General features: G+C 43.2%; 1 protein-coding gene across 1 annotated transcript in view; it reads left to right on the forward strand.

Moving 5' to 3' along the window:
* The first annotated feature begins 3700 nt into the window (after positions 1-3700).
* Positions 3701-22227, forward strand: part of LOC147609103 (multiprotein-bridging factor 1b-like) — a 37858-nt gene continuing 19331 nt past the window's right edge. Inside the window, exon 1 of the mRNA XM_086788562.1 lies at positions 3701-3919. Within this exon, the coding sequence (XP_086644688.1) occupies positions 3778-3919 (142 nt within the window). The 5' untranslated portion in view covers positions 3701-3777. The remainder of the gene's footprint in view (positions 3920-22227) is intronic.

Genomic DNA, 22227 nt, shown 5'->3' on the forward strand with positions numbered 1-22227 from the left:
AATATAGAAAACGGCTAGCCAACACATATGTGTCATGCATAGGCTAGTATGTGTTGGATCTCGTAGAATGGAGAGTCGCACTTACACACACAATGCTCAATGACAAGAACACAAGGGTGTAGAGTGTGAGAGAGACTGGTAAGCTCAAAGGAGAGAGATGAAAAGCTCTCTGCAAGTACAAATGATCCGCTTATACTTTTAATTTCTACACTTGAAATAAGAGAGAATGGAGAAGAAGAGGGGTGGAGACATGAGAGTGGATGCATAGTGAATGAAATTGGTTGCCCAAACTCTTAAGCATCAACATATCCATACATACTAGAATAAAGTTGCAAGGGAGAGATAATAGAGAGAACACACTCAATCTATTACATAAATGAGAAGATTGTTCTTATTTATGACATGAAGAAATTGACTCGTATACATGGTTTTTGCAAGTGGTTTTGAAATTGGACAAGTGGTTTTCCACCTTGATACAACTTTTGGGTAAAAGATTTATGGGTTTTTGTTACCCAATGGACAAAAGCATGCCTTTCTTGTAAACCATAGTTTTTCTATGCTTTGTAATTGAAAATTTACCTTTGGCCAAGCTCTTCCACTTCTTGGTCCACTAGTTCTTCACCGCTATCAACTAGTTGCAATCACTCTTGGCTCTGATACCATTGTTGTGAGAGGTTGACATGAACCCAAAATAGTGATTGCAATAAATAAAATATTGAGAACAAAGGAATACGTAAGGTAAAATATTGGGTCTAATTTGCCCCCACATAAAAGTGAGCCCACGCTTCCTCTTGGTGTACCTTAAATATATTTCTTGGGATAGCTTTTGGGGCTCAAAATAGCGTGCTTTCCAAATATGTTGACTTATTCAAGGATAGCTTGCTTCAAAAGTAGCTTTCTTTAAAAATAGCTTTCTTGAGTATGCAAACTAGACTTCTTTAAAAATAGATGTGAGTCTTGAACCTTATAAAAGTGTACATATCTTGAATGGTGTCCAAAATAAATTAATGACGCTTGCTGCCATAAAATCGAATATTATTCATTGACATTCAAAATTGATCATCTCAAGATATTCTTGACCAACACCAGCTTGCCTCCATTATCGGGTCCAATGATCTACATGTGCATCAACTAAGCCAATCAATTAATAAAGTAATTGATAAAAAATAAACAACCATACGAAACTTCATTATTTTAACAAGACGATGCAACCAATACTCGCATGTATGTACGGATTCACCAACGTACGCGTAAAGTTACGATCGCTCAAATTTAGAAAGGCGTCCCAATCTAAACCCATTGCATAATTCATAAAAGTAGGAAACGTGGGAATTTATATTCCATGGGTTAACTCCAATGCATAAATAATAGAAAATGTGAGAATATATATTCAATGAATTTACTCCTCATAAAAAGAGCAGCAACACATGGCTCAAAACTATCCTTAAAGTGCGGTCTTAGCAAATGGACCATCTAAAATTTATTTCAACTCCTTAAACACTCTATGTTATATTTGACATTAAATGTTAATTGATAAATGCCAATAATTAAGTTTTTGATATATACATACCCAATGACATGGAATGATCTTTCAATGCCAATAATTAAGTTTTTAATATACACATACCCAATGACATGGAGAATAACAAGAATGATTTTTCAAGAATCTATTTTATACAATTAATGCTATTCTATTAGTAAACATAATCTACACTCGAGTCTTTGTTGATTTAATAAATGTGCATGCAAAGAACTAAGACATATATAAGAGAGTGACTATGAGGAAAAATAATTCCCACTTGTACTTCTTATGATTCATAACCAGGAAAAACGGAATAGGTGAACTTTCACTACCAAAATTACCATCATATACATCTGAAAAGTCAAGAGATGTTAGGTGCCCACACCAAGTTACTAGAGGCACAAGGATACTTGAAAGGGATTGCCAAGATATGGGTTCCAAAGCAAGTAAAGGGTCAAAAACCAAATCGTTGTAATGGGTCAATCATCAACAGATCTTATAAGATGGATTGGTCGACCAAAGGTGATCCCATTCCAAAACAACAATGTCGATAAGAAGCCATAAGAACCCTACACAAGTTTGGAGATCCAAGGCACCAAAACCACCTTGCAATTAATGGAAATAACGAGAAAAAAGGGGCTACTACTAAAGTAACACATGTAGCATCTCTTTTAAACCATTATCATTCTCTCAGCTATATTAGTGGGTGTTGGCATTGCGCTACGTTCTTTTTGTAAAGATTAGTCTCAAGTTTACCACTATACAAAACATTCACAACTATAAGAGTATCGATTATTAAATGCATTTAAGTTAATATGTTCCAAAATGTTATTTTTCTCATTAATTAATTATTTCGGGCTTGTGAATCATAGGAGGATTTTTTTTTTCTAAGGTGCACGCTAGTAAAGTCTTGGAAAGTTTTTTCAAAGGCATGCTAGCCATGTGGATTGCAACAATCTTTCCATCTGGCTTTCTAATCTAATCATGATCTACTCAAAGTCATGCAGTCGATTCCCTACAAGAGGGCTCATAGCCGAGCAAGTGGTGACTGCGGATGAGTGTGTGCGTAGGTGAGGGGTCTCCGAGCGATTCACAGACCTTCTTGTGAACAAGGTTGGATTTCACGAGGAGGGGGATCTTATTGTTAGCCCAAGCTCTTGGGGGAGGGTGGTGTAGGGCATAGAAGATGCCCTTGGCAGCCAGAGCCACACGAACACGCATCACTTAGGGGTTGGAGATACAATCCAAGAATGGCAGAGGGAGCAAGTTTGTGAATAGGGCTCATCAAGGGAGGGAGAGAGACGAGGAGGAGATGGAGGGGGTGGCAGTGGAGGAGATGGTGAGGAGGAGGAGGAGGACGAGACGGAGGGGACGACCAAACACATGGTGAGAACGAGGAGGAGGAGACGAAGGTGGTGTGGCTGTCGAACAGATGGCGAGGATGTGCCGCTGCAGTAAAGGCAGGACTCGCCTTTATTGCATTAAATAATGCCACGTCTTAACGCGGGCATTAATTAATACCATTGTAATTTACTACCCCGCTTGCCTCTTCATTGCCCCCGCTTCATCGACCCACAATATTCTCTACGCTGCTTCTTACATCATTTTTACTACGTATAGGATGTAGGATAAACATGCTAGGCGACAGGTTGACTTTGGGCGTGGTGTAGTCAGGCCTTTGATGCATGTTGGAGAAGAGAAGAGTGCGGCTGATGGTGGGGCGATTGTGTAGGCGCACGAGGACCGATCACACCATGGCAGCAGGCCATTATCTTGAAGTAGAATACATGAAATCTTTCACCCCTTGCTCCATGCTCTTCTGCCCCACAGCATCTGAGGCGGAAAAAGCTTCATTGTCGTGACAGTCCCTCCGTTGATGGAAGAAGTCGACGGCAGACGTCAAAGGGCTTGCCAACTCACTTGAAACTACTAGAAGAGTTGTAGACACTTATAGAAAGCAAGCAGAAATAGAAAGCTAATGTGGACCCCAACACCATTTCTATTTTTGGACTTTACAAAAAACCTTAATAAAATAATAAGATTTTGGTGGGATGAACCCAAGGTTTGTACGCACCAACTAATTAATTAATCACGAAAAAAACATTTTGGTGGCATATTCGCTTTAACAAATATAAACATCATGACAATAAATATAAATATCATGACGTGTTTTTCTCCCCCTGCATATATATAGTTTTGAGCTGTACGACGTTATTTAGGTTTTCCGTTCATTAGCAGCACGAGAAGGCGAAGCGATGGCTGGCGTTGGTCCTCTCCATCAAGACTGGGAGCCGGTGGTGATCAGGAAGAAGGCTCCCAGCGCCGCCGACAAGAGAGACGAGAAGGCCGTCAACGCTGCACGACGCGCTGGAGGCCCCATCGAGACCGTCAAAAAGTGTACGCCTCTCCCCGTTTCTCCTTTTATCAAGTTTGATGCGTTTGAAGCCTTCTTTGTGTGCGATCGTGTTTGATCTGTCCTTACAGGAAGCGGTTAATCTCCAGAGCGCGCTCTCTCTCTCTCTCTCTCTCTCTCTCTCTCTCACACACACACACACACACACACACACACACACACATGCCTTTTCTCCCGTTTTATTGTTTATAGGTTTTTTGTTGACCACTGTTGGTCTCTGAGTATGCAACATCATGAATTCTATAATCAAGAATGAAGTGAATCTGTATTCTGCAAACGTCTTTGGGATGTGTGTATTTATGTGTTCACAGCCTTTCTCATAAGGTATGTATACATGTATCACACACGCTTGCCAACATCCACAATGGCACACGAGATGCGACAGCAGGCACACATGCTTAAGTCTTGTGTCATAACAAAAAGGACTGTGCAGTTGTGATTGTAGCATGACAGATGAGGGCAGCCCTGAGAACTGGAAGGTACTGGCTGCCAGGTTTAGTTGCAGGTATCGTCTCGAATGCCTGTCTTTAAAATGGATTACCTACACATCTCCAACTTAACCAGGTTACCTCCACATCTCTAACTTAAGCAATTGTACAGGCTTGCTAATAAAAAGTCTTTTTGCTATGAAGACTATTTGAGCGTAAAATTTTATAGGCTTTAGGCACTCAATGGAAGCCTTCACGCTACTTTGTTAGTCCTTATTAATGTAATTATTGTCCAGCACATTAGGCATGCAAGATTAGATGGCTAAGTTTAAATAGGCATTTGAATTTCAAAATTTGGCTCTTTTTTAATAATTACTTTATAAAAATAAAATTTGCAAACTGTCACGAGTGGGGGAACCAGAACAAAAATAGACCACCACTTCAAATAGCAAACAGAGAGCATGGAGACACAATGGAAGAACCATAAACAATATAAAAACACCGCACTGAGCCAGAACGGCCGGCCCCCCTAGGAACTTCTTTATTTACACAGAAGCTTTTACAAGATACTAAGGTGCGAGCATCGGATTTTCCACAAAGCATCAGCACAAATCTCTTGCCCTCCAGAGCCAAGACAAAACACAACACCAAAGACCATCCAAAAACTGTCCCATAAACCAGCCCATAAAACACCCAAAAACAGCCCTTGATTTTCACGTGTGAATTTCTATAGCCTCTGTAAGGTTGCTACACCAATATACGGTTGTTGTGCCAATTGTATAGCCAGTGTAGAGAGAGAAGAAGAGCTGTGCGGTTGTACGACCATTTTTTTTGTTGGCAGGTCACCCTCAATACCTGCACGGCCAGCACAAAGAGAGGAAGAGGGAGCTATATGGCTGCTGATCAGCCTAGAGAGAGAGAGCTGACCATCGTAGATAGAGAGAGAGAGGGGGAAACTGCATGAGGCTGAAGATGGATGCGCATGCTAAAAAGGACAAGCCCAACTCCTTTTTAATGAAGTCGACTAGCTATTGGAATGGATTTAGAGTTAAAGATGAAATCAAACACATGAAAGATGAATTCTAGCATCCATTACACATGAAATTAGCATTTCCAAGCTTTATAGCCAAAGATGAACAAGAGAGAGAATCCATATGTGTATGTAGCAAAGAGAAAGATACACAATGGCCTAAGTGTGTTTGTTGGTCATGTCCACTCCCGGCTAGTTCAAGTGTAAACCTAGCTTACTCACGGGCACTTTTCCCTGTGACTGACACAGGTTTTTTTCCGTGTGAACACACTTATGTCTGTTGGGCACTTTGCCCTAGGCCTTTTAGTACTCACTTGTACTTTCATTTCATATCATTATTGAGTATATCTTTTCCAACACTCATGTTTCTCTGTGCTTGAGGTTGTGTGTGTGTGTGTGTGTGTGTGTAGGCTAGCTTCCCTCCTACCCAACATTGGTATCAGAGCTTGGTTAGGGTTAGCATTAGGGTTTGCCCTTGCTGCCCGTCAGAGCTTGAGTCTATTACACACCTGGAAATTAGAGTTTTGTTGCATTAGGGTTAGGGTTTTGCCTTCAACCGCCCTGCAGCCATCTTGCTGCCGTCCTCAGCCGCCTCTGCACGCTGTCGTTGCTCTGTCCTTATGCCATACTTTACGGCCCCGCCGCCACCCTCAGCTCCACGCTAACGCCGCCGCTGTCGCCGCCCTTGTCTGCTAACAACGCCGCCGCCGCCGCCGCCCTTGTTCGCTAACGCCGCCGCCTACAGTACCTAGTACCTGCTCTGTCGCCACCCTTAGTTGCACCACGCCGCCGCCGCCATCGCCCCTGTGCGTTGACGCCGCCGCCGATTGTACCGCCATCGCCGTTGCCGCCGCCCCTATGCGCTGTCGCCCTTGTACGCCCCAGATCTGCTTCGCGTCGCGCGGCCGCTCCAGATCTGCTTCGTATTGCTTGCGTCGCTCCAGATCTGGCGCCACCCGTCCTCTGCGCCTTAGATCTGGGCGCCCTGTGCCAGTTGCAACAGTAGCCGTCTGTGCCCGTACCTGCCTCCCATCGCCGCCCTCAGTTGCACCATGCCACTGCCTGCGCCTATTGCCTTGAGTGTCGCCGCCTGTGCCATCGCCCATCGCTTTACGATCGTACCTGCACCTGTACCTGCAACTGTGCCTACTCTGCACTGTCCAAAGCAACTTCAAATTCCAGATCTGCAAGGTTTGATCTGAAATTGCACACATTGCCTGTTCAAATTTGGGGCCTTTTACAATTGAGCCTGCAATTGTAACATTGGCATTGATTTTAGTAGATTTGGTACATAATTGCACTAGAAATTTGGGGATTTTGCAGAAATTGACTCGATTTTGTAGAAATTGGTACTATTTTGCAAAAATTGGCACTATATGCAGGTAATTTTGGGTATTGCAGGCACATTTGGTTGGCATTGGAGCATTTTTTTCAAATTTTGGAAATTACAGGCACATTTGGTTGGCATTGGAGCATTTCTCCCAAATTTTTGAGTATTATAGGCACATTTGGTTGGCATTGGGACATTTTTTTCAATTTTTGAGCATTGTAGCACTTGGTACAAGTGACAATCGCATTAGCAGATTTACAGGTGCAGATCCGGTTCAGATGTGGTCTAATTGGTTGCCTAAAAATTAGGGCTTTTCTACATTGAGTCCATTTTTGGAGCATTCGATCAATTTACATTTGATTTGCTAGGATTTGAGCACTTGTAGCTCTTACAGGTGTCAGCTGATTGTGTTTTTCACGGCACATGTATACATTTGTGGTTTGCTGTAGTATATGTATGCCATTGTGGACACTTTGACAGATTTGCATCATCGTGCAGTACACTTGCAGATTTGGGACATGCATGGAGTTCTCTTTCAGTCCATTGGTTATCCTGCTATTTATCTCCCGCATTCTTACGGTTTTGCTGGACATTGCATACTTGTGGTGACTTGTGACAGATTTGTTGTCCTATCATGGCCAACAGTAATAATGACCTCTTTGGAATGCTATCTGAAGAGAACAAGCTCAATGGGGACAACTACTCTATGTGGGCTTATATGATGCGTCATGTTTTGGTTGCCAAAAATGTATGGTTGTATGTGGATGGCATTGAGGAGCGTCTTCTTGCACATGCTCCAGCAACGGAAGGTGAAGTGATTCCTGCTCATCCTCCTGTAGGTCCATCTCCTACTCAGCAGCAGCGTACTTGGGATGCTAGGGATGCTCAGGCCCATGCATTGATTGCTCTCTCGTGCCGCAGGCATATCATTCCGCACATTCGTTCTTGCACCACTGCAAAGGGTGCTTGGGATACCTTGGCGGCATTGTATTCAGGTCGCAATGAGGCTCGTGTAGCTTACCTTGGGGGCAAGCTTGAGACCGACCGCATGCTTGAAGGTGACTTTATCGATCAGTACCTTACGCATGTGAAGGACCTACGAGAGCAACTCAGATAGCTATCTTGTTCAGACAGTTTTGCGTAACTTACCTGACTCTTATTAGACATTTGGCACCACTTTGCGGTTGTTGGCTGGCAATGCACCTAATGCGGTCACTTTTGACAACCTTGTGACTCTCTTGCTCAGTGAAGAGCAATCTTGTTCCAACAGGAACAACATGATGTCTGTTGAGTCAGCAATGGCTGCTCCTTTTCGTGGAATAGATCTGTGCCTAAACCTAGCCCATCGAATCCTCGTAAGACAGAGGACAAGCTTGAAAAGAAAAAGCGCTGTAACTATTGCAGGAAAACAGGGCACACCATAGAAGAATGCAGGAAGCGTATTGAGAGTGAAAAAAAGAAGAAGCTGGCATCTTCTTCCACAGGTGCAGATCAGGCCAATTTGGCTACACATGTGTCAGCCTTGACACTTACATCTTCATTGCCTGCAGAGATGTCTTCTGATGCCATTGCTTTTGATGACTATGCTTTATAGTTTGTACTCCATGGTATGCATTGTCTGGCAGATGCATTTCAGGGGGGGATTCTACTTGCCCACATGCAATTGGTGATGCCTCATGGTCACTTATACTTGTTGACCCTTATGCTGGTCTATGCTAGACATTTTCTCTCATGTACACTTGGCGAGTGTTGGCTTGCTCTCATGGTTTTGACGTGTCACATGTATATTATTCATTGTGGGATTATGCATCTTTACATTTGCCATACATGCCATTGATTATGGCATCGCTGAGAGTTTACCTATCCTCTCATAGCATTGGCTGAGGCTCGCATCGAGCCCCCACTTTTTCTCTCCATTTTCAGCTTTTCCCATTGCTGAATTTTTACTTTTATCAGCCCTACTATTGCTGATTTTTTTCTCATCGGATCCTCTATTGATGAGTTTCACTTTTGCAGCTTACATTGCATGTCTCACAGGCATGTTCAGCTTGGCATTTGGTACTTGCCTTCAGGGGGGTATTATGCGATGCCTCTTGATTTGATGTAGTTGATGTCCACATGATCTTTGCCTTGCATTTCTGGTGATGCATTTAGGTACTATTGTGCTCTAGCATTAGCACTATGACATTAGGGATTCTTCTTTTCCCCGTCATATAGTGCTTGCTTTTTCCATTGGCACTGCAGTTCACTCTTACTATGGAGCATAGTGCAGGGCAGCATTCACAGCTTTATCACCCTGCTACTACCCGTTCACACAATTCACTTGAGGGCGGTTTGTTGGTCATGTCCACTCCCGGCTAGTTCAAGTGTGAACCCAGCTTACTCACAGGCGCTGAAAACCCACAAACCTCTTGAAGTCAGATACATGGGACACATTATGGATTCTTGTGGAAGGAGGTAAGTCAAGCTTGTGAGCCAATTCACCTACTCTCTTGACTATCAAATATGGTCCATAATACCGATGAGCCAACTTTGGGTTGGAAGATCCTTTGAGGATATTGTGACGGCTCTTAGGAAGCTTGAGTAACACATAATCACCTTTCTTGAACTCCACTTCACGTCTATGCTCATCCGCATTTGACTTCATGACTTCTTGAGCCTTCTTCATGTTGTCCTTGCATAATTGAAGAAGCTGTCTCATCCTTTCCAACTCATCCTTGGCTAAAGGATTAACCATTTTATCCTCATGAAAGGCAATGGATGGCACATGCACTTGATAATGATAAAGAACTTCCCAATACTCAAATGCTTGTTGGAATTATGGCAAAATTTAGCAAGATAGAGCCATTCATCCCATGATGCTTGCATGTCATGACAATAGTGCCTCAAGTACACTTTAAGCCATTTATTTGTGCACTCCGTTTGCCCATCCGTTTGAGGGTGACAGGCTGTAGAGGGAGTGATTTGAGTACCCAAGTTCTCATACAATGTCCTCCAAAAAGTGCCCATAAACTTGGTATCTTGATCACAAACTATATTGAGTGGCAATCCATGTATCTTGAATACATGCTCCATAAATTGCTTGGTAATGTGAGAGGCTCCATATGTAGTCTTGGAAGCAATGAAATGGGCTGATTTGGTGAGTCTATCCACCACCACAAAGACTTGATCCCATCCATGCTTCGTCTTTGGTAGACCCGTGATGAAGTCCATAGAAATGTGAGTCCATTTCCCATCCGGAATAGGCAAAGGATGGAGTAAACCACTTGGCAATTGGTGACTATCCGTATTCCTTTGGCATGACACATTCTAAAACAAACTTCTTTACATCTCTCCACATGCCTTTCCAATAGAAGCTTTTGCTCACTTTGTCAAATGTCTTGAGTACACCAAGATGACCCGAAAGTGGTGAAGAATGCATCTCGTGAAGCACCTTGGGAATGTAAGATGAGGTAAGAACCAAATATGAAGACAAAATAGGGTTAGGGTTAGGGTTTACAGAAAGCAAACAGGCGTGGAAAACCAAGGAGAGGGAGTGAACACGACTGCTGTATATCTCAATGATAGAAAAAGTAAAGTACAAGCCACATGATAGTGACCCCTAAAGGATAAGTGTTCACATGTCCGGCCATAAATGTACCGGGTGGACCAAAACACTTATAAACTGCATATAAGTGAAACTGAACTAAACTGGGGGAAAAAACCTCCACTAACTGAAGTAAAAAGTGCCCCAGTAACCTACTGATGATCACTAGCACTCCTCTGGGTGCATACACAGCATAAAACCCAACAAACCCTCCTGGAGTGATATGTGATCACTGTACATCATCCACCAAAAGGAAACAAATTTAAAGCATTGCGGAATGCTTCAAATTTCGGACGTGGTAATGCCTTGGTGAAGATGTCTGCCACATTCTGATCTGTAGGACAGTAGATCAGACTGATATCTCCTGCCTGGAGTCTCTCCCGAACAAAATGATAGTGAATCTCAATGTGTTTCGTGCGAGCATGAAACACAGGATTCCTGGCCACAGCAATGGCACTCTGACTATCAGTATATATAGGTGTAGGCTCCTCCACTGAAATATCCATATCAGTCATAAGACGACGCAGCCAAACACACTCAACAGTAGTAGTGTAGGCTGCTCTGTACTCTGCCTCACAAGACGAAGTGGCCATTGTGGTCTGTTTCTTGCTTAGCCAAGAAATGCATGAAGCGCCAAGGAAGAAACAATTCCCACTAGTGGAATGTCTGGTATCAAAATCACCAGCCCAATCTGAATCACTGTAAGCATGTAACTGCATGTCACCCCCCTCAGGATAAAGCAACCCAAGAGACAAGGTACCCTGCAAATAACGGGATACACGCTTCACAGCTTGCCAATGTGACAACCGTGGGCTGTGCATGAATCTGCTCAACTGAGAGACTGCATACTGAATATCTGGCCTTGTATTACACAAGTAAATGAGGCACCCAACAGCCTGAGCATATGTAGTGGCATCAAAGGAAACACTGTCATCTTGTAGTGACAGTTTCATCCCAGGCTCCATAGGAGTACTAATAGGCTTGCAATCCTGAAATTTAAACTTCTCAAGAAGTTTAGCAACATAACGTGATTGCAACAACCCAATGCCTCTGTTATCCTGCACAAACTGTATGCCCAAATAGTAATGTACAAGGCCCAAGTCAGACATGTCAAATGTCTGTTGCAGTATCTCCTTAAAAGCTGCAATTTTGTCATCATTTGATCCCATGAGCAAGAGATCATCCACATAAAGACTGATGACCAGCAGATCTGTCTCTTCTTTCTTCACATACAAAGTGGCCTCTGATGGACTGTTCACAAATCCCTGAGTGAGTAGAAAAGCATCTATTTTTGCATACCAAGCTCGTGGAGCTTGTTTCAAACCATACAAGGCCTTTTTCAGCCTGCATACTTTCCCCTCATGACCATGTTCTACAAATCCCATGGGCTGAAATACATAAACTTCCTCCTCGAGGTCCCCATGTAGGAATGCAGTCTTTATGTCCAACTGGTGAACAACCCAACCACGATGTGCAGCCAATGCAATGACACACCTAAGTGTCGACATACGGGATGTAGGAGCAAATGTCTCCTCATAATCAATGCCCTTTTTCTGTGCATAGCCCTTTGCAACTAGACGGGCTTTGTACCTGTCAATGGATCCATCTGCATGTCTTTTCAACTTATAGACCCATTTAGTACCAATGGCTTTCTTGCCTTTGGGCAGATCAACCAAATCCCATGTTTGATTCTTTTTAATAGAATCAATCTCATTCTGCATGGCTTTGTTCCAATGCACATTATCTCGTGCATCCACAAATGAATCAGGCTCATCATCATCCTGTAAACTGGCTGCCATAACCAGATTCAAATCCATGATGTGTGCATGCTCATTGGTCCTTGTCTCCCTACGAGTACGACCAGCAAGAGGACCCTCTAAATGGCTGTCCTGTAATGTCCTCAAATACCATCTAGGTATATGTCTGACCTGTGGTGCCTGCTGTCCCATATTTGGTTCAGCTTCTGGCTCATTTGGCTGCTGAATTTCTGCACCACCTACATCATTTGCTGGCTGTCCAGTACCCTCATGAGTTGGATCACCAACTGTGGAATGAAACTCCATGGGTAGTAAACCTTCAAACACATCATTTTCAGCCTGATTTGCCTCATAACCAGCCATGGATAATTCTGATTTTTCATCAAAAATCACATCCCGACTGATGAATATCTTCCTGGATAGTGGGTCATATAACCTGTAGCCTTTGCTCTCACGGCTATACCCAACAAAAATGCATTTTGTGGCTTTATCATCAAGCTTCCTCCTTAACTCTTTGGGTATGTGTGCATAAGCAAGACACCCAAAGATACGAAAATGCGATACAGAAGGCTTGCGGCCATGCCAAGCCTCAAAAGGAGTAATAGAAACCAATGCCTTTGTGGGACATCGATTTAAAATATGACAAGCACACATTACTGCTTCCACCCAAAAGATATGTGGTAGTCTTTTTGCCTTTAGCATACATCTGGCCATCTCCATGAGTGACCGATTTTTCCTTTCTGCAACCCCATTCTGCTGTGGAGTGTAAGGAGTAGTATACTGATGTTTTATACCTCTACTCCCAAGAAAGGAATTCAGCACATGTGACATATATTCCCCCCCTCGGTCAGAACGGAGAGTCTTCACCTTGCATCCTGACTCTGTCTCAGCAAGTGCTACAAAGGCCAAAAATGCATCATATACCTGTGATTTCTGTGTCAAAGGATAGACCCAGCATATACGAGAGAAGTCATCAATAAATGTTGCAAAATAAAAGTAACCACCTAATGACTTCGTCTGCATGGGACCACAAAGATCACTGTGTATAAGTTGCAACTTTGCAGTTGCTCGTAGAGCCTGATCACGTGGGAAGGAAAACCTGTGCATTTTTCCCAAAATACATCCTTCACAAATGTGATCTGGAGGCTTCTCCATGAGAGGTAGATCTGTAAACATATTATGTCGCTGCATAAGCATAAGACTACCAAAATTTACATGCCCCATGCGAGCATGCCATAACTCCGCATCAACCATAGCTGGAGTAAGAGTGAATGCATGATAAGCAGACTGATCCACTGGCTGAAATGCATCCAACTCATAAAGTCCATGACATAATGTACCAGTAAGCATCAAGGTCAAGGCATTTGCTTTGTCTCTGACCATGCATTTATCATCATCAAAGTGGACTTGCATTCCACAATGTGCTAAAGAAGAAATGGACAACAAATTCTTCTTTATCCCTGGTACATATAAGGCATCTGTAAGGCGGAGAATGGAGCCATCAATGGCTGTAAGCTGAATCTCCCCAATGCCACACACTGGATATGAAGCATTGTTGGCACACTGAACAGTTTTGCCAACAGGGGCAGGGCCAACATGACTAAACAAATCCCTGCGAGATGTGATATGCTTTGAGGCACCACTATCAAAATACCAAGTACATGCATGCTCTGTCAAACTGAGTGCCTGTGAAGACCAAGAGGCATCATAGCTGCATGTAAAAAAACAGTAATCCCTGTCCTCAACAAAAGAAGCAGTCTCTGGAGGAGCTTTAGGAGCATCATTAACAGACATCCCAGCTTCCTTTGCCTTCTCTTTGGCAATCCTCTTCCTACATTCCGTGATGTAGTGACCTGGCTTCTTACAGTAATGACATTTGCCCTTCTTCTTGGGCTGTCCATCACCTTTCTTGGTATCCTGTGAAGAACCACCATCACCTGAATTTTGATTTGCACTCTTTGGCTGAGATTTCCCTTTCCCCTTTTGACCTGTAGTAAATGCTTGTTCAGCATTTGTGTTCATATTCATATTCTTCCTCATTTGCTCCTCTTGTAGTAAGAGAGCAACAAGTTCCTGATACTTGAGGGGTTCAACAGCATTTCTCATGCTGAGGTTCAAAGAGGTATGGAAAGCCAAGTAAGATCTTGGCAAAGAGTGCAAGATGGTGGACACAAGCTGTGTCTCAGGAATGATCTCATCCACATTGATGAGTTGCTCTCTCAAATCCTGCAGCTTGTTTAAGTGGCTAGACATATCATCTCCTTCATTCGTTTTCTGATTTTCCAGCTCTCTTTTCAAAAATGAGATCCTAGCCTCATTACGAGCAGCATACATCTGCTCCAAAGTCACCCATGCATTCTGTGAAGTGCCAGCTGAACGAATATGAGGTATAATGGACCTCTGAACTGACAATGCAATGAGTGACAAAGCTTGTGCATCCCTGGCATCCCATGTCTTTTGAGCATTTGTTCTCTGAACAGGCAATGGCTGTCCTGGAGCCTGTACCTGTTGTCCTCGTCCACGAGCACCCCCTTGAGGAGGAGTCTCTGGAGCCAATGGACCTGGACGTGGTTCATCACCACTAACAAAATCCCAAAGACCTTTTGCCACAAGCACATTTTTCAGCATAAAACTCCACAAGGAGTAGTTCGTGCCATCCAATTTGTCTTCCTTAGACAAATATGTGAATACATCACTTTGCTGTTGATTTGCCATTATGCTTTACGCACAATGTTGTACCTGTTTACCAAAAAACCCAATAGCAAAAACCCTGATAACAACCGTACTCCACTGAATACAGTTCACCCAAATCTGCCTGCACTCTCAATCCTCTGAATGTGCAGTTCAATGCACCAATGACTGAGTAGAGCAGCAAATGGCGTACACAATGCCAAAATGCCCCAAAAATGCCCAAATTTGCTGCACCCAAACTGTGCAAAAAACTGTATATTTTCTTGCTAGAAAATTTGCCTGTTGTGCCTGTATATTTTCACAGAGAAAATTAAAAATGCCCAAAAATTGAATTTTAATGCTTACCACCGAATGACTGTGTAGGTTGTGTTATTTCTGCAGGTACAGTCCCCAAATACACAGCACTGAATGCTGCACTGAAAGTACACAGTGCACGTTTCTCTGTGCAGGTGACAAATAGCGCTCAATGTACAGAAGTCGCAGGCGGCGCTTGATTGATGCAGTACCCGTCTGAAGGCGACCACTTTACTGTGCAGGTACAGTCAGCGCTGAAGGCGTATGACTACGCAGGTGACTTTAAGCGCTGTCGGTGGCTGGTACACGTACGCTGAAGTTGTAGGCGACGTCTTATAGGTGGCGCACAGGTACACGGGTTGATTAGCGCTGATTGGGGCTGCAGGCGGCGCTTGCAGGTGACGCACAGGTATACGGGCTGAAGGCCAACTGGAGGCGACTAGACACGGGCAGGTGGCGCAGACTGACTGGTACACAAGCGCCGACTGAAGGCGACGTGCAGTACAGTACTGATGGCGCAGTCGGCGAACTTGTACGGAACCTGCAGTGTACCTGCTGAAGGCTGCGCAGGCTTTGTACGGGCAGGTACAGTTGTACGGGCAGCAGCTATACAGAGCTTCAATGCTCTGCTGAAGGCGGCGCAGGATGTGTACGGGCAGGTAGTGTAGAGCTTCAAAGCTTTGATACCAATTGAAGACAAAATAGGGTTAGGGTTAGGGTTTACAGAAAGCAAACAGGCGTGGAAAACCAAGGAGAGGGAGTGAACACGACTGCTGTATATCTCAATGATAGAAAAAGTAAAGTACAAGCCACATGATAGTGACCCCTAAAGGATAAGTGTTCACATGTCCGGCCATAAATGTGCCGGGTGGACCAAAACACTTATAAACTGCATATAAGTGAAACTGAACTAAACTGGGGGAAAAAACCTCCACTAACTGAAGTAAAAAGTGCCCCAGTAACCTACTGATGATCACTAGCACTCCTCTGGGTGCATACACAGCATAAAACCCAACAAAATACAGGGTTTACAGAAAGCAAACAGGCGTGGAAAACCAAGGAGAGGGAGTGAACACGACTGCTGTATATCTCAATGATAGAAAAAGTAAAGTACAAGCCACATGATAGTGACCCCTAAAGGATAAGTGTTCACATGTCCGGCCATAAATGTGCCGGGTGGACCAAAACACTTATAAACTGCATATAAGTGAAACTGAACTAAACTGGGGGAAAAAACCTCCACTAACTGAAGTAAAAAGTGCCCCAGTAACCTACTGATGATCACTAGCACTCCTCTGGGTGCATACACAGCATAAAACCCAACAAAATACACCTTATCCTTGTGCCATAAGAGACCATTCCGAAGCGTATAATGAGTTAATTCTTCACCCTCTCCTTGCTGTAATTTTTTGTAAATATGGGCAGCATTCTCATTGACAAGATACTCCTCTTGAATCCCTTTGATCCATTCACTATACACTTCCACGATTGATGTCATAGTGCAAGCCCACATTCCAGACAATGCATCCGCTACTACATTATCCTTTCTCGGAGTGTAGAATATCTCAAAGTCATATCTTTGGTGAGTAGCCAACCACCTCTTTTGTTTGGGAGAAAGATTGGGTTGGGAGAGGAAAGCACCCTATGATCACTTCTCACCTTGAAATGAGCACCATAAAGATAGTGATGCCATTTCTTGATTGCATGAAGTATAGCCAACATCTTTTGCTCATAAACATGCAATTCCATCTCCTTCTCGGAAAGCTTCCTACTCTCAAATGCAATGACACCATGCTCTTGATATAAAACTGCTCCAAGATCTTTTCCACTTGCATCCGCTCTTACATAAAATGTCTTTGTAAAGTCGGGACAAACAAGAATAGGAGCTGATGTAAGCAAGGCTTTGAGCCCATTAAAACTCTTGTCGGCAATGGCATCCCAAAAGAAAGCTTCCCTCTTGAGTAGATCGGTAAGAGGTGCCGCAATAGATGCATAATGCTCCATAAATCTTCTATAGAAAGAAGAGAGTCCCAAAAATCCTCTCAATTGAGTTGCATTGCTAGGAATTGGCCATTCTTTGACACATGCCACCTTCTTTGGGTCCACTTTAATTTCATTCTCCCCCACCAAATGTCCAAGGTATTCAACCTCATTCACCATGAAAGTGCATTTAGTCTCCTTTGCAAACAATCTATGCTCCCTCATGACTTCAAATACTTGCTTCACATGTGCCAAATGTTCCTCTTTGCTCTTGCTATAGATCAATATAGACAACGGTAAGGAGGCTTGTTCATAACCCTTGCATTCGGTTCAAAGCACAATGGCATGGTCAATCTTCCTCTTGGGTGACAAACTCTTTGGCACTTGGAAAATGTCATCATAATCCTTGAGAAGAGCTGCCATTTCTTTGTCTATGTGCTGTCCATTACCATCCATCTCCCCTTGAGTGACATGTAACACATAGATCGTGCCAAGAGCCTTGAGTTTCTTCTTGAGCCGCTTTGGACTGATTAAAGAAAGCCCTTTTGGTGCATTTCTAGCCAATACCCCTTGTTGTCCCATCATGTGAAAAGCTCATAACACCTTGTTGGAGGTTCATGTGGAAATCACCAAGAGAAGCTAACCAATCACATCCCATAATCACATCAATGGGTCCCATGTCCAAGACCACCAAATCACCTTCCCAAGTGTATGAAGAGGATAAAATCACTCTTGTTGAAGGGCAAACCAAACTAGCTTTCTCATTGTTTCCATTTGCCACTTGCACTTGAAAGGTTATGGGTAGTGCCTTTAGAGATAGTTTGAGAGAGTTGATGGACTTAGAGTTGATGAAGTTATGAGTACACCCGGAATCCACCAAAATGTGTGCAACTCTTCCATTGATGGTACCCATCAATCTCAAAGTATTTGGGCTCTTGCAACCCGCCAAAAGCTCTTGTGAAATGGAACATACATGAGCTGCATTTTTTGCATAGTTTGCACTTTTGGGCATATCATCACCCACAATGCATGCATGATTCCTTCCACCGGGGTCAAAAGGAAACTCATCCTCTTCTTTAATAAAAGAATGATCCTCCAAATGCTCCCCATGTGTCTCTTCATTGCAATCTTGAAACTTTTCCATGTCATGAGATGGTTTGGAGTCATCATCCTCATCCATGATAATCATAGTAGCCACCACTTTCTTTGACTTGCAAATATGCCCGGGTGATCACTTCTCTTTGCATTTGAAACAAAGGCCTTTGCTCCTCAATTCCTCAATCTTAGGATCATCCATCCTTTGAGTCTTCTTGAAGGGTTGAGGAGACTTCTTGATGAACCCACTGCTCTTCTTAGCATCATTATGAACTTCATTCATGGTATGCCCACTTCCAAAAGATGATGGAAGTTTGTGAGTGTAAGACTGTAAGTGGATAGTGGTAGAAGACATACTCTTCCTAAAATTAGAAGAAGCATTGAATGGCTTATGAGTGGTTGCATTGGGCTGAAATCTCCTATACTTCGGCTCATATAGCTCTACCAACCTCATAGCCTCCTTGATAGTGGTAGGTCTTTGTGTCGAAACATCCGCCTTAATGTATGAATCTAGACCATGCACAAACTTCTTCAATCTCATGCCTTCATTGGCCCATCCACGAACATAGAGAGCTTCATAAACTTCTTGATGTACTCTCTAACCGGTATACCCTTTTGTGTGAGTTCATACCATTGCTCATGGTATCGATCAAGAACCAAAGGCAAAATAAATGACATTCATTTTCCTCTTCAATTCTTCCCAAGTGTGTGGCATGGTACCTTCCTTAATCATATGTCTCCACCATTGATGTGCATAATCTTCCAAATGTAAGGATGCAAACGATGCGGTAGATGATGCATTCTCATGATGGTGTGAAGGCTTGTACTTTTGCATTTGCACATGATCCAAAGAATTGTGCAAAATCCTTGTACTCCCTCTTGAGAAAGTGTGGCATTTCCATCCACCTATCATGAGCTTCTCTTTGCTTCTTGATGAACAACATATGTTTCCAATCATGTATATCCACATCATTCACATCATACACCTCTTCTTCAATCATGGAGTATTGATTTGTTTTGGGTTGCGAAGGTACTCTTCTAGGATCCCCAACATTGGACTCCACATGTTTGAATGTAGGTGCATGTTGCCTTTCATTCATTTGAGAAGAACCCGCTTGAAATGAAGTAGGCTTTGTCTCCCTCATTATAGAAGATCTTCGAGCATCCGCCATGAACCCAAAAGAAACATTCTTGGTTGAATGCTCATGTGTCAACTTAGGTGAAGCCTCTTGCATCATTGGTTGTTTGCTTTCCCTTCGGTCTTCAAAAGCTGTCTCAAAATGTTGCTTGTCTTCATGTTGACCACCATGACCACTATCATATGGATGTTGACTCATTGGTCGAATGACATTCTCTTCCAAAGCTTCCATCCTTGTAGCCATAGTGTCAAGTTTATCATTGACCTCCACCTTTGTAGCCATAGAATCCATCTTTGCATTGATTTCCATTAGCATTTGTAGGAGGGCGTCATTGGAGACGGAATGTGAGGATTGCGGGGTATACTTGGGGACACTCCCAACATTCATTTCTTCCTCCACTTCTCTTGAAGCTTGCCCAAAATTTTTCTCCGTCACATCGAAAATGCCATGCTCCATTGCTTCCTCCCCTTCTATTTCCTCGGAGACCAATGCATTGCGTCTCGGTAGTCCCTTGGGTTTCGGTGCCATAAAATCCCTGTTTTTGGAAAAAATGGCAATAGATTGGGGTAGGGTTGTCGGATTAAAGAGATCTATAGCTTGATAGAGAGCTAATGAGATACTCTAAATCCCTATGCAAAGACCCAAAAGATTTGAAGTGTGCTACTACTCTCTGTTTAGGATTCTCAGGGTTATAGGCTGAAATCGTATTTTGACTATATCTTGAGCTAGAGAAATCGGAATTCAAAACTTTCTTGCTCAAATCGAAGCCCTTGATGAGTTCTACGAGCCTATGTGATTAGATCTACGAGACCATAAACTCCCTGTGATTGAATTAGGGTTTATCAGTCCAGGTAAAACCCTAATTTCCACCCTAAAGGAATATCGGATTTCGAAGGTTAAGGGCTTGTTGGGTAGGTCTAAGGAAGTACTAAGGGCTTGTGCAATCACCTTTAGTTCAGTCCTAAAGGATTTTGACTGAATTAGGGTTTTGACAATTTTGCAGAATCTTGCCCAAGTGTCCTTCTTAGTGACCAATGGCTTCCCGCTTGTCCCAATTCACTTGTTCAAGCATCCAATACTCCATTGGCATCCAAAAGCTCATAGAATGTGCTCACCAATGCCCATAACTCCAACCATGCATAGGATTTTGGGAAAATTTCGGCATGATCTCCTTTGTATTAGGAGCCAAATCTCAATCTCCTAAGCATGAAATTTCAGCATCAATACTCATTGACATCTTGCATAAACTGCATATCACATTGCTCCAATGTTTGCCTCATCCAATAGGCATCAAATTTATGCATAACCCAAGTGGATCACCGCAATACATGTACCAATGTCTTCGATGAAGCGCGTCGAAGCTTGCTAATCTCCTAGCCAAGCTCTTCCCACCCTTGTATCTAGTCCGATTCTAGGCACAAGTTGGGGCCATGTCTTTCCTACCAAGTACCTAATCCTCCACCGTACCGCTTTTCCACGGCACTCAGGGTACGGTGGATTCAAGCCATGCTCCCCTCAGGCCTCTTCTCCAATGCCCGAGGTACCTCGCAACATACTAGATGCTAGGAATGGAAAGTCATGAGAACAATTGTGATGTGGTAATGTGCTTTGCTTGAATGTAAAAGCAAGAAAGATTACTTACAACCACATGGCATGACTCATACCCTTTTAAAACTCATTCATTACAACCAAAGAGCATGGACTCATGCTTTTCAATCAAATCCCAAGAATCTTTCCTCCATCCAACAAAACCACTCAACTCCAATCACCACAACAATAGCATGTCACCAGCTTGGACATTTCCCAGTATGAAAGGAGTCTGGTGGACTCCAGGATGTCTAAATATTTGGAAAGTACAAGCTTTGGGAATGGGGGATTATCCTAGAATACAAAGGACCACACTCTTAAAATTTAGGAGAGTTGCTATTTTTGGCCCGACTCCGATGGAAATTCTGTTCGCGTCACTACATCTGGAATTGAGCAGATACCAAGAGTTGGCAAAGTGCCTACGACAGAATGTCTACTAGTTGGGATATTTTTAGAGATAAAGTTTATGGAAGGACCCATCTCTTAGATTGGGACATGTGGCAAGAAAGTGGACCAAAGTGAGACAAGTGGCCTGACACTTGTTAGAAAGTGGATCAAAGTGAGACAAGTGGCCTCACACTTGTCACTTCAGCTATTGTGTGGCTCTCCACTTATCATTGTAGCCTTCTCTTGCCATTTTAGCTCATGGGAGGCCCAAATCTATAAATTGGAGCCCTCTCTCTTCATTAATGGAGGCTCTCTTACTGCACACTAGCCTCTACCACCGTTACAGGCTGCCCTAATGATGGCTACTCTCTTTCTCTCTCTCTTGAAGGCAATACTGGCTGTTGGAGATTGTTTTGGAGGCTTCTATTGCGAAGAAATACTGAAGGCAAGGGTATTTAATCATTTATTATGATTTCTAGCCATTGTACTTATTGCACCAGCCTTTGTACCTACTGCACCAGCCATTGTACTGGTTGTACCAGTCCTTGTACTTGTACATGCTGTACCATCCATTGTATTGGCTGTACCAGCTTTTGTACTTGCTGTATTAGTCACTGTACTTGCTGTACTAGTCACTGTACATGCTATACCAGCATTTGTACTTACTGTACTTGTTGTACCAGTCATTGTACCGACTGTACCAATCATTGTACCGGTTGTACCAGCCACTGTACCTGCTGTACCGGCTAAATGGAGAGTTGTACTTGTTGTACCAGCTCTATTGCATGAAGACCCGTGGTTTTTGGGGAAGAATCAGTACCCACACGGAGGTAAATGGATTATATTGTTGGCTCGGCATTTCTACAGCCTGTGTTCTGGCTTGGTAGCCTCGTGTTGGGCTGTGTTATGGCATTTGTATATGGATAATCCGGCATCTCTCGTGGGGAGAGTAAGGCTCTCAAAGCTTGTACATGATATTATTCTCCTT

This window comes from Cibotium barometz, chromosome 52, assembly GCF_041138505.1.
Source record: "Cibotium barometz isolate CiBa-2024 chromosome 52, ASM4113850v1, whole genome shotgun sequence".
Lineage (NCBI taxonomy): Eukaryota > Viridiplantae > Streptophyta > Polypodiopsida > Cyatheales > Cibotiaceae > Cibotium > Cibotium barometz.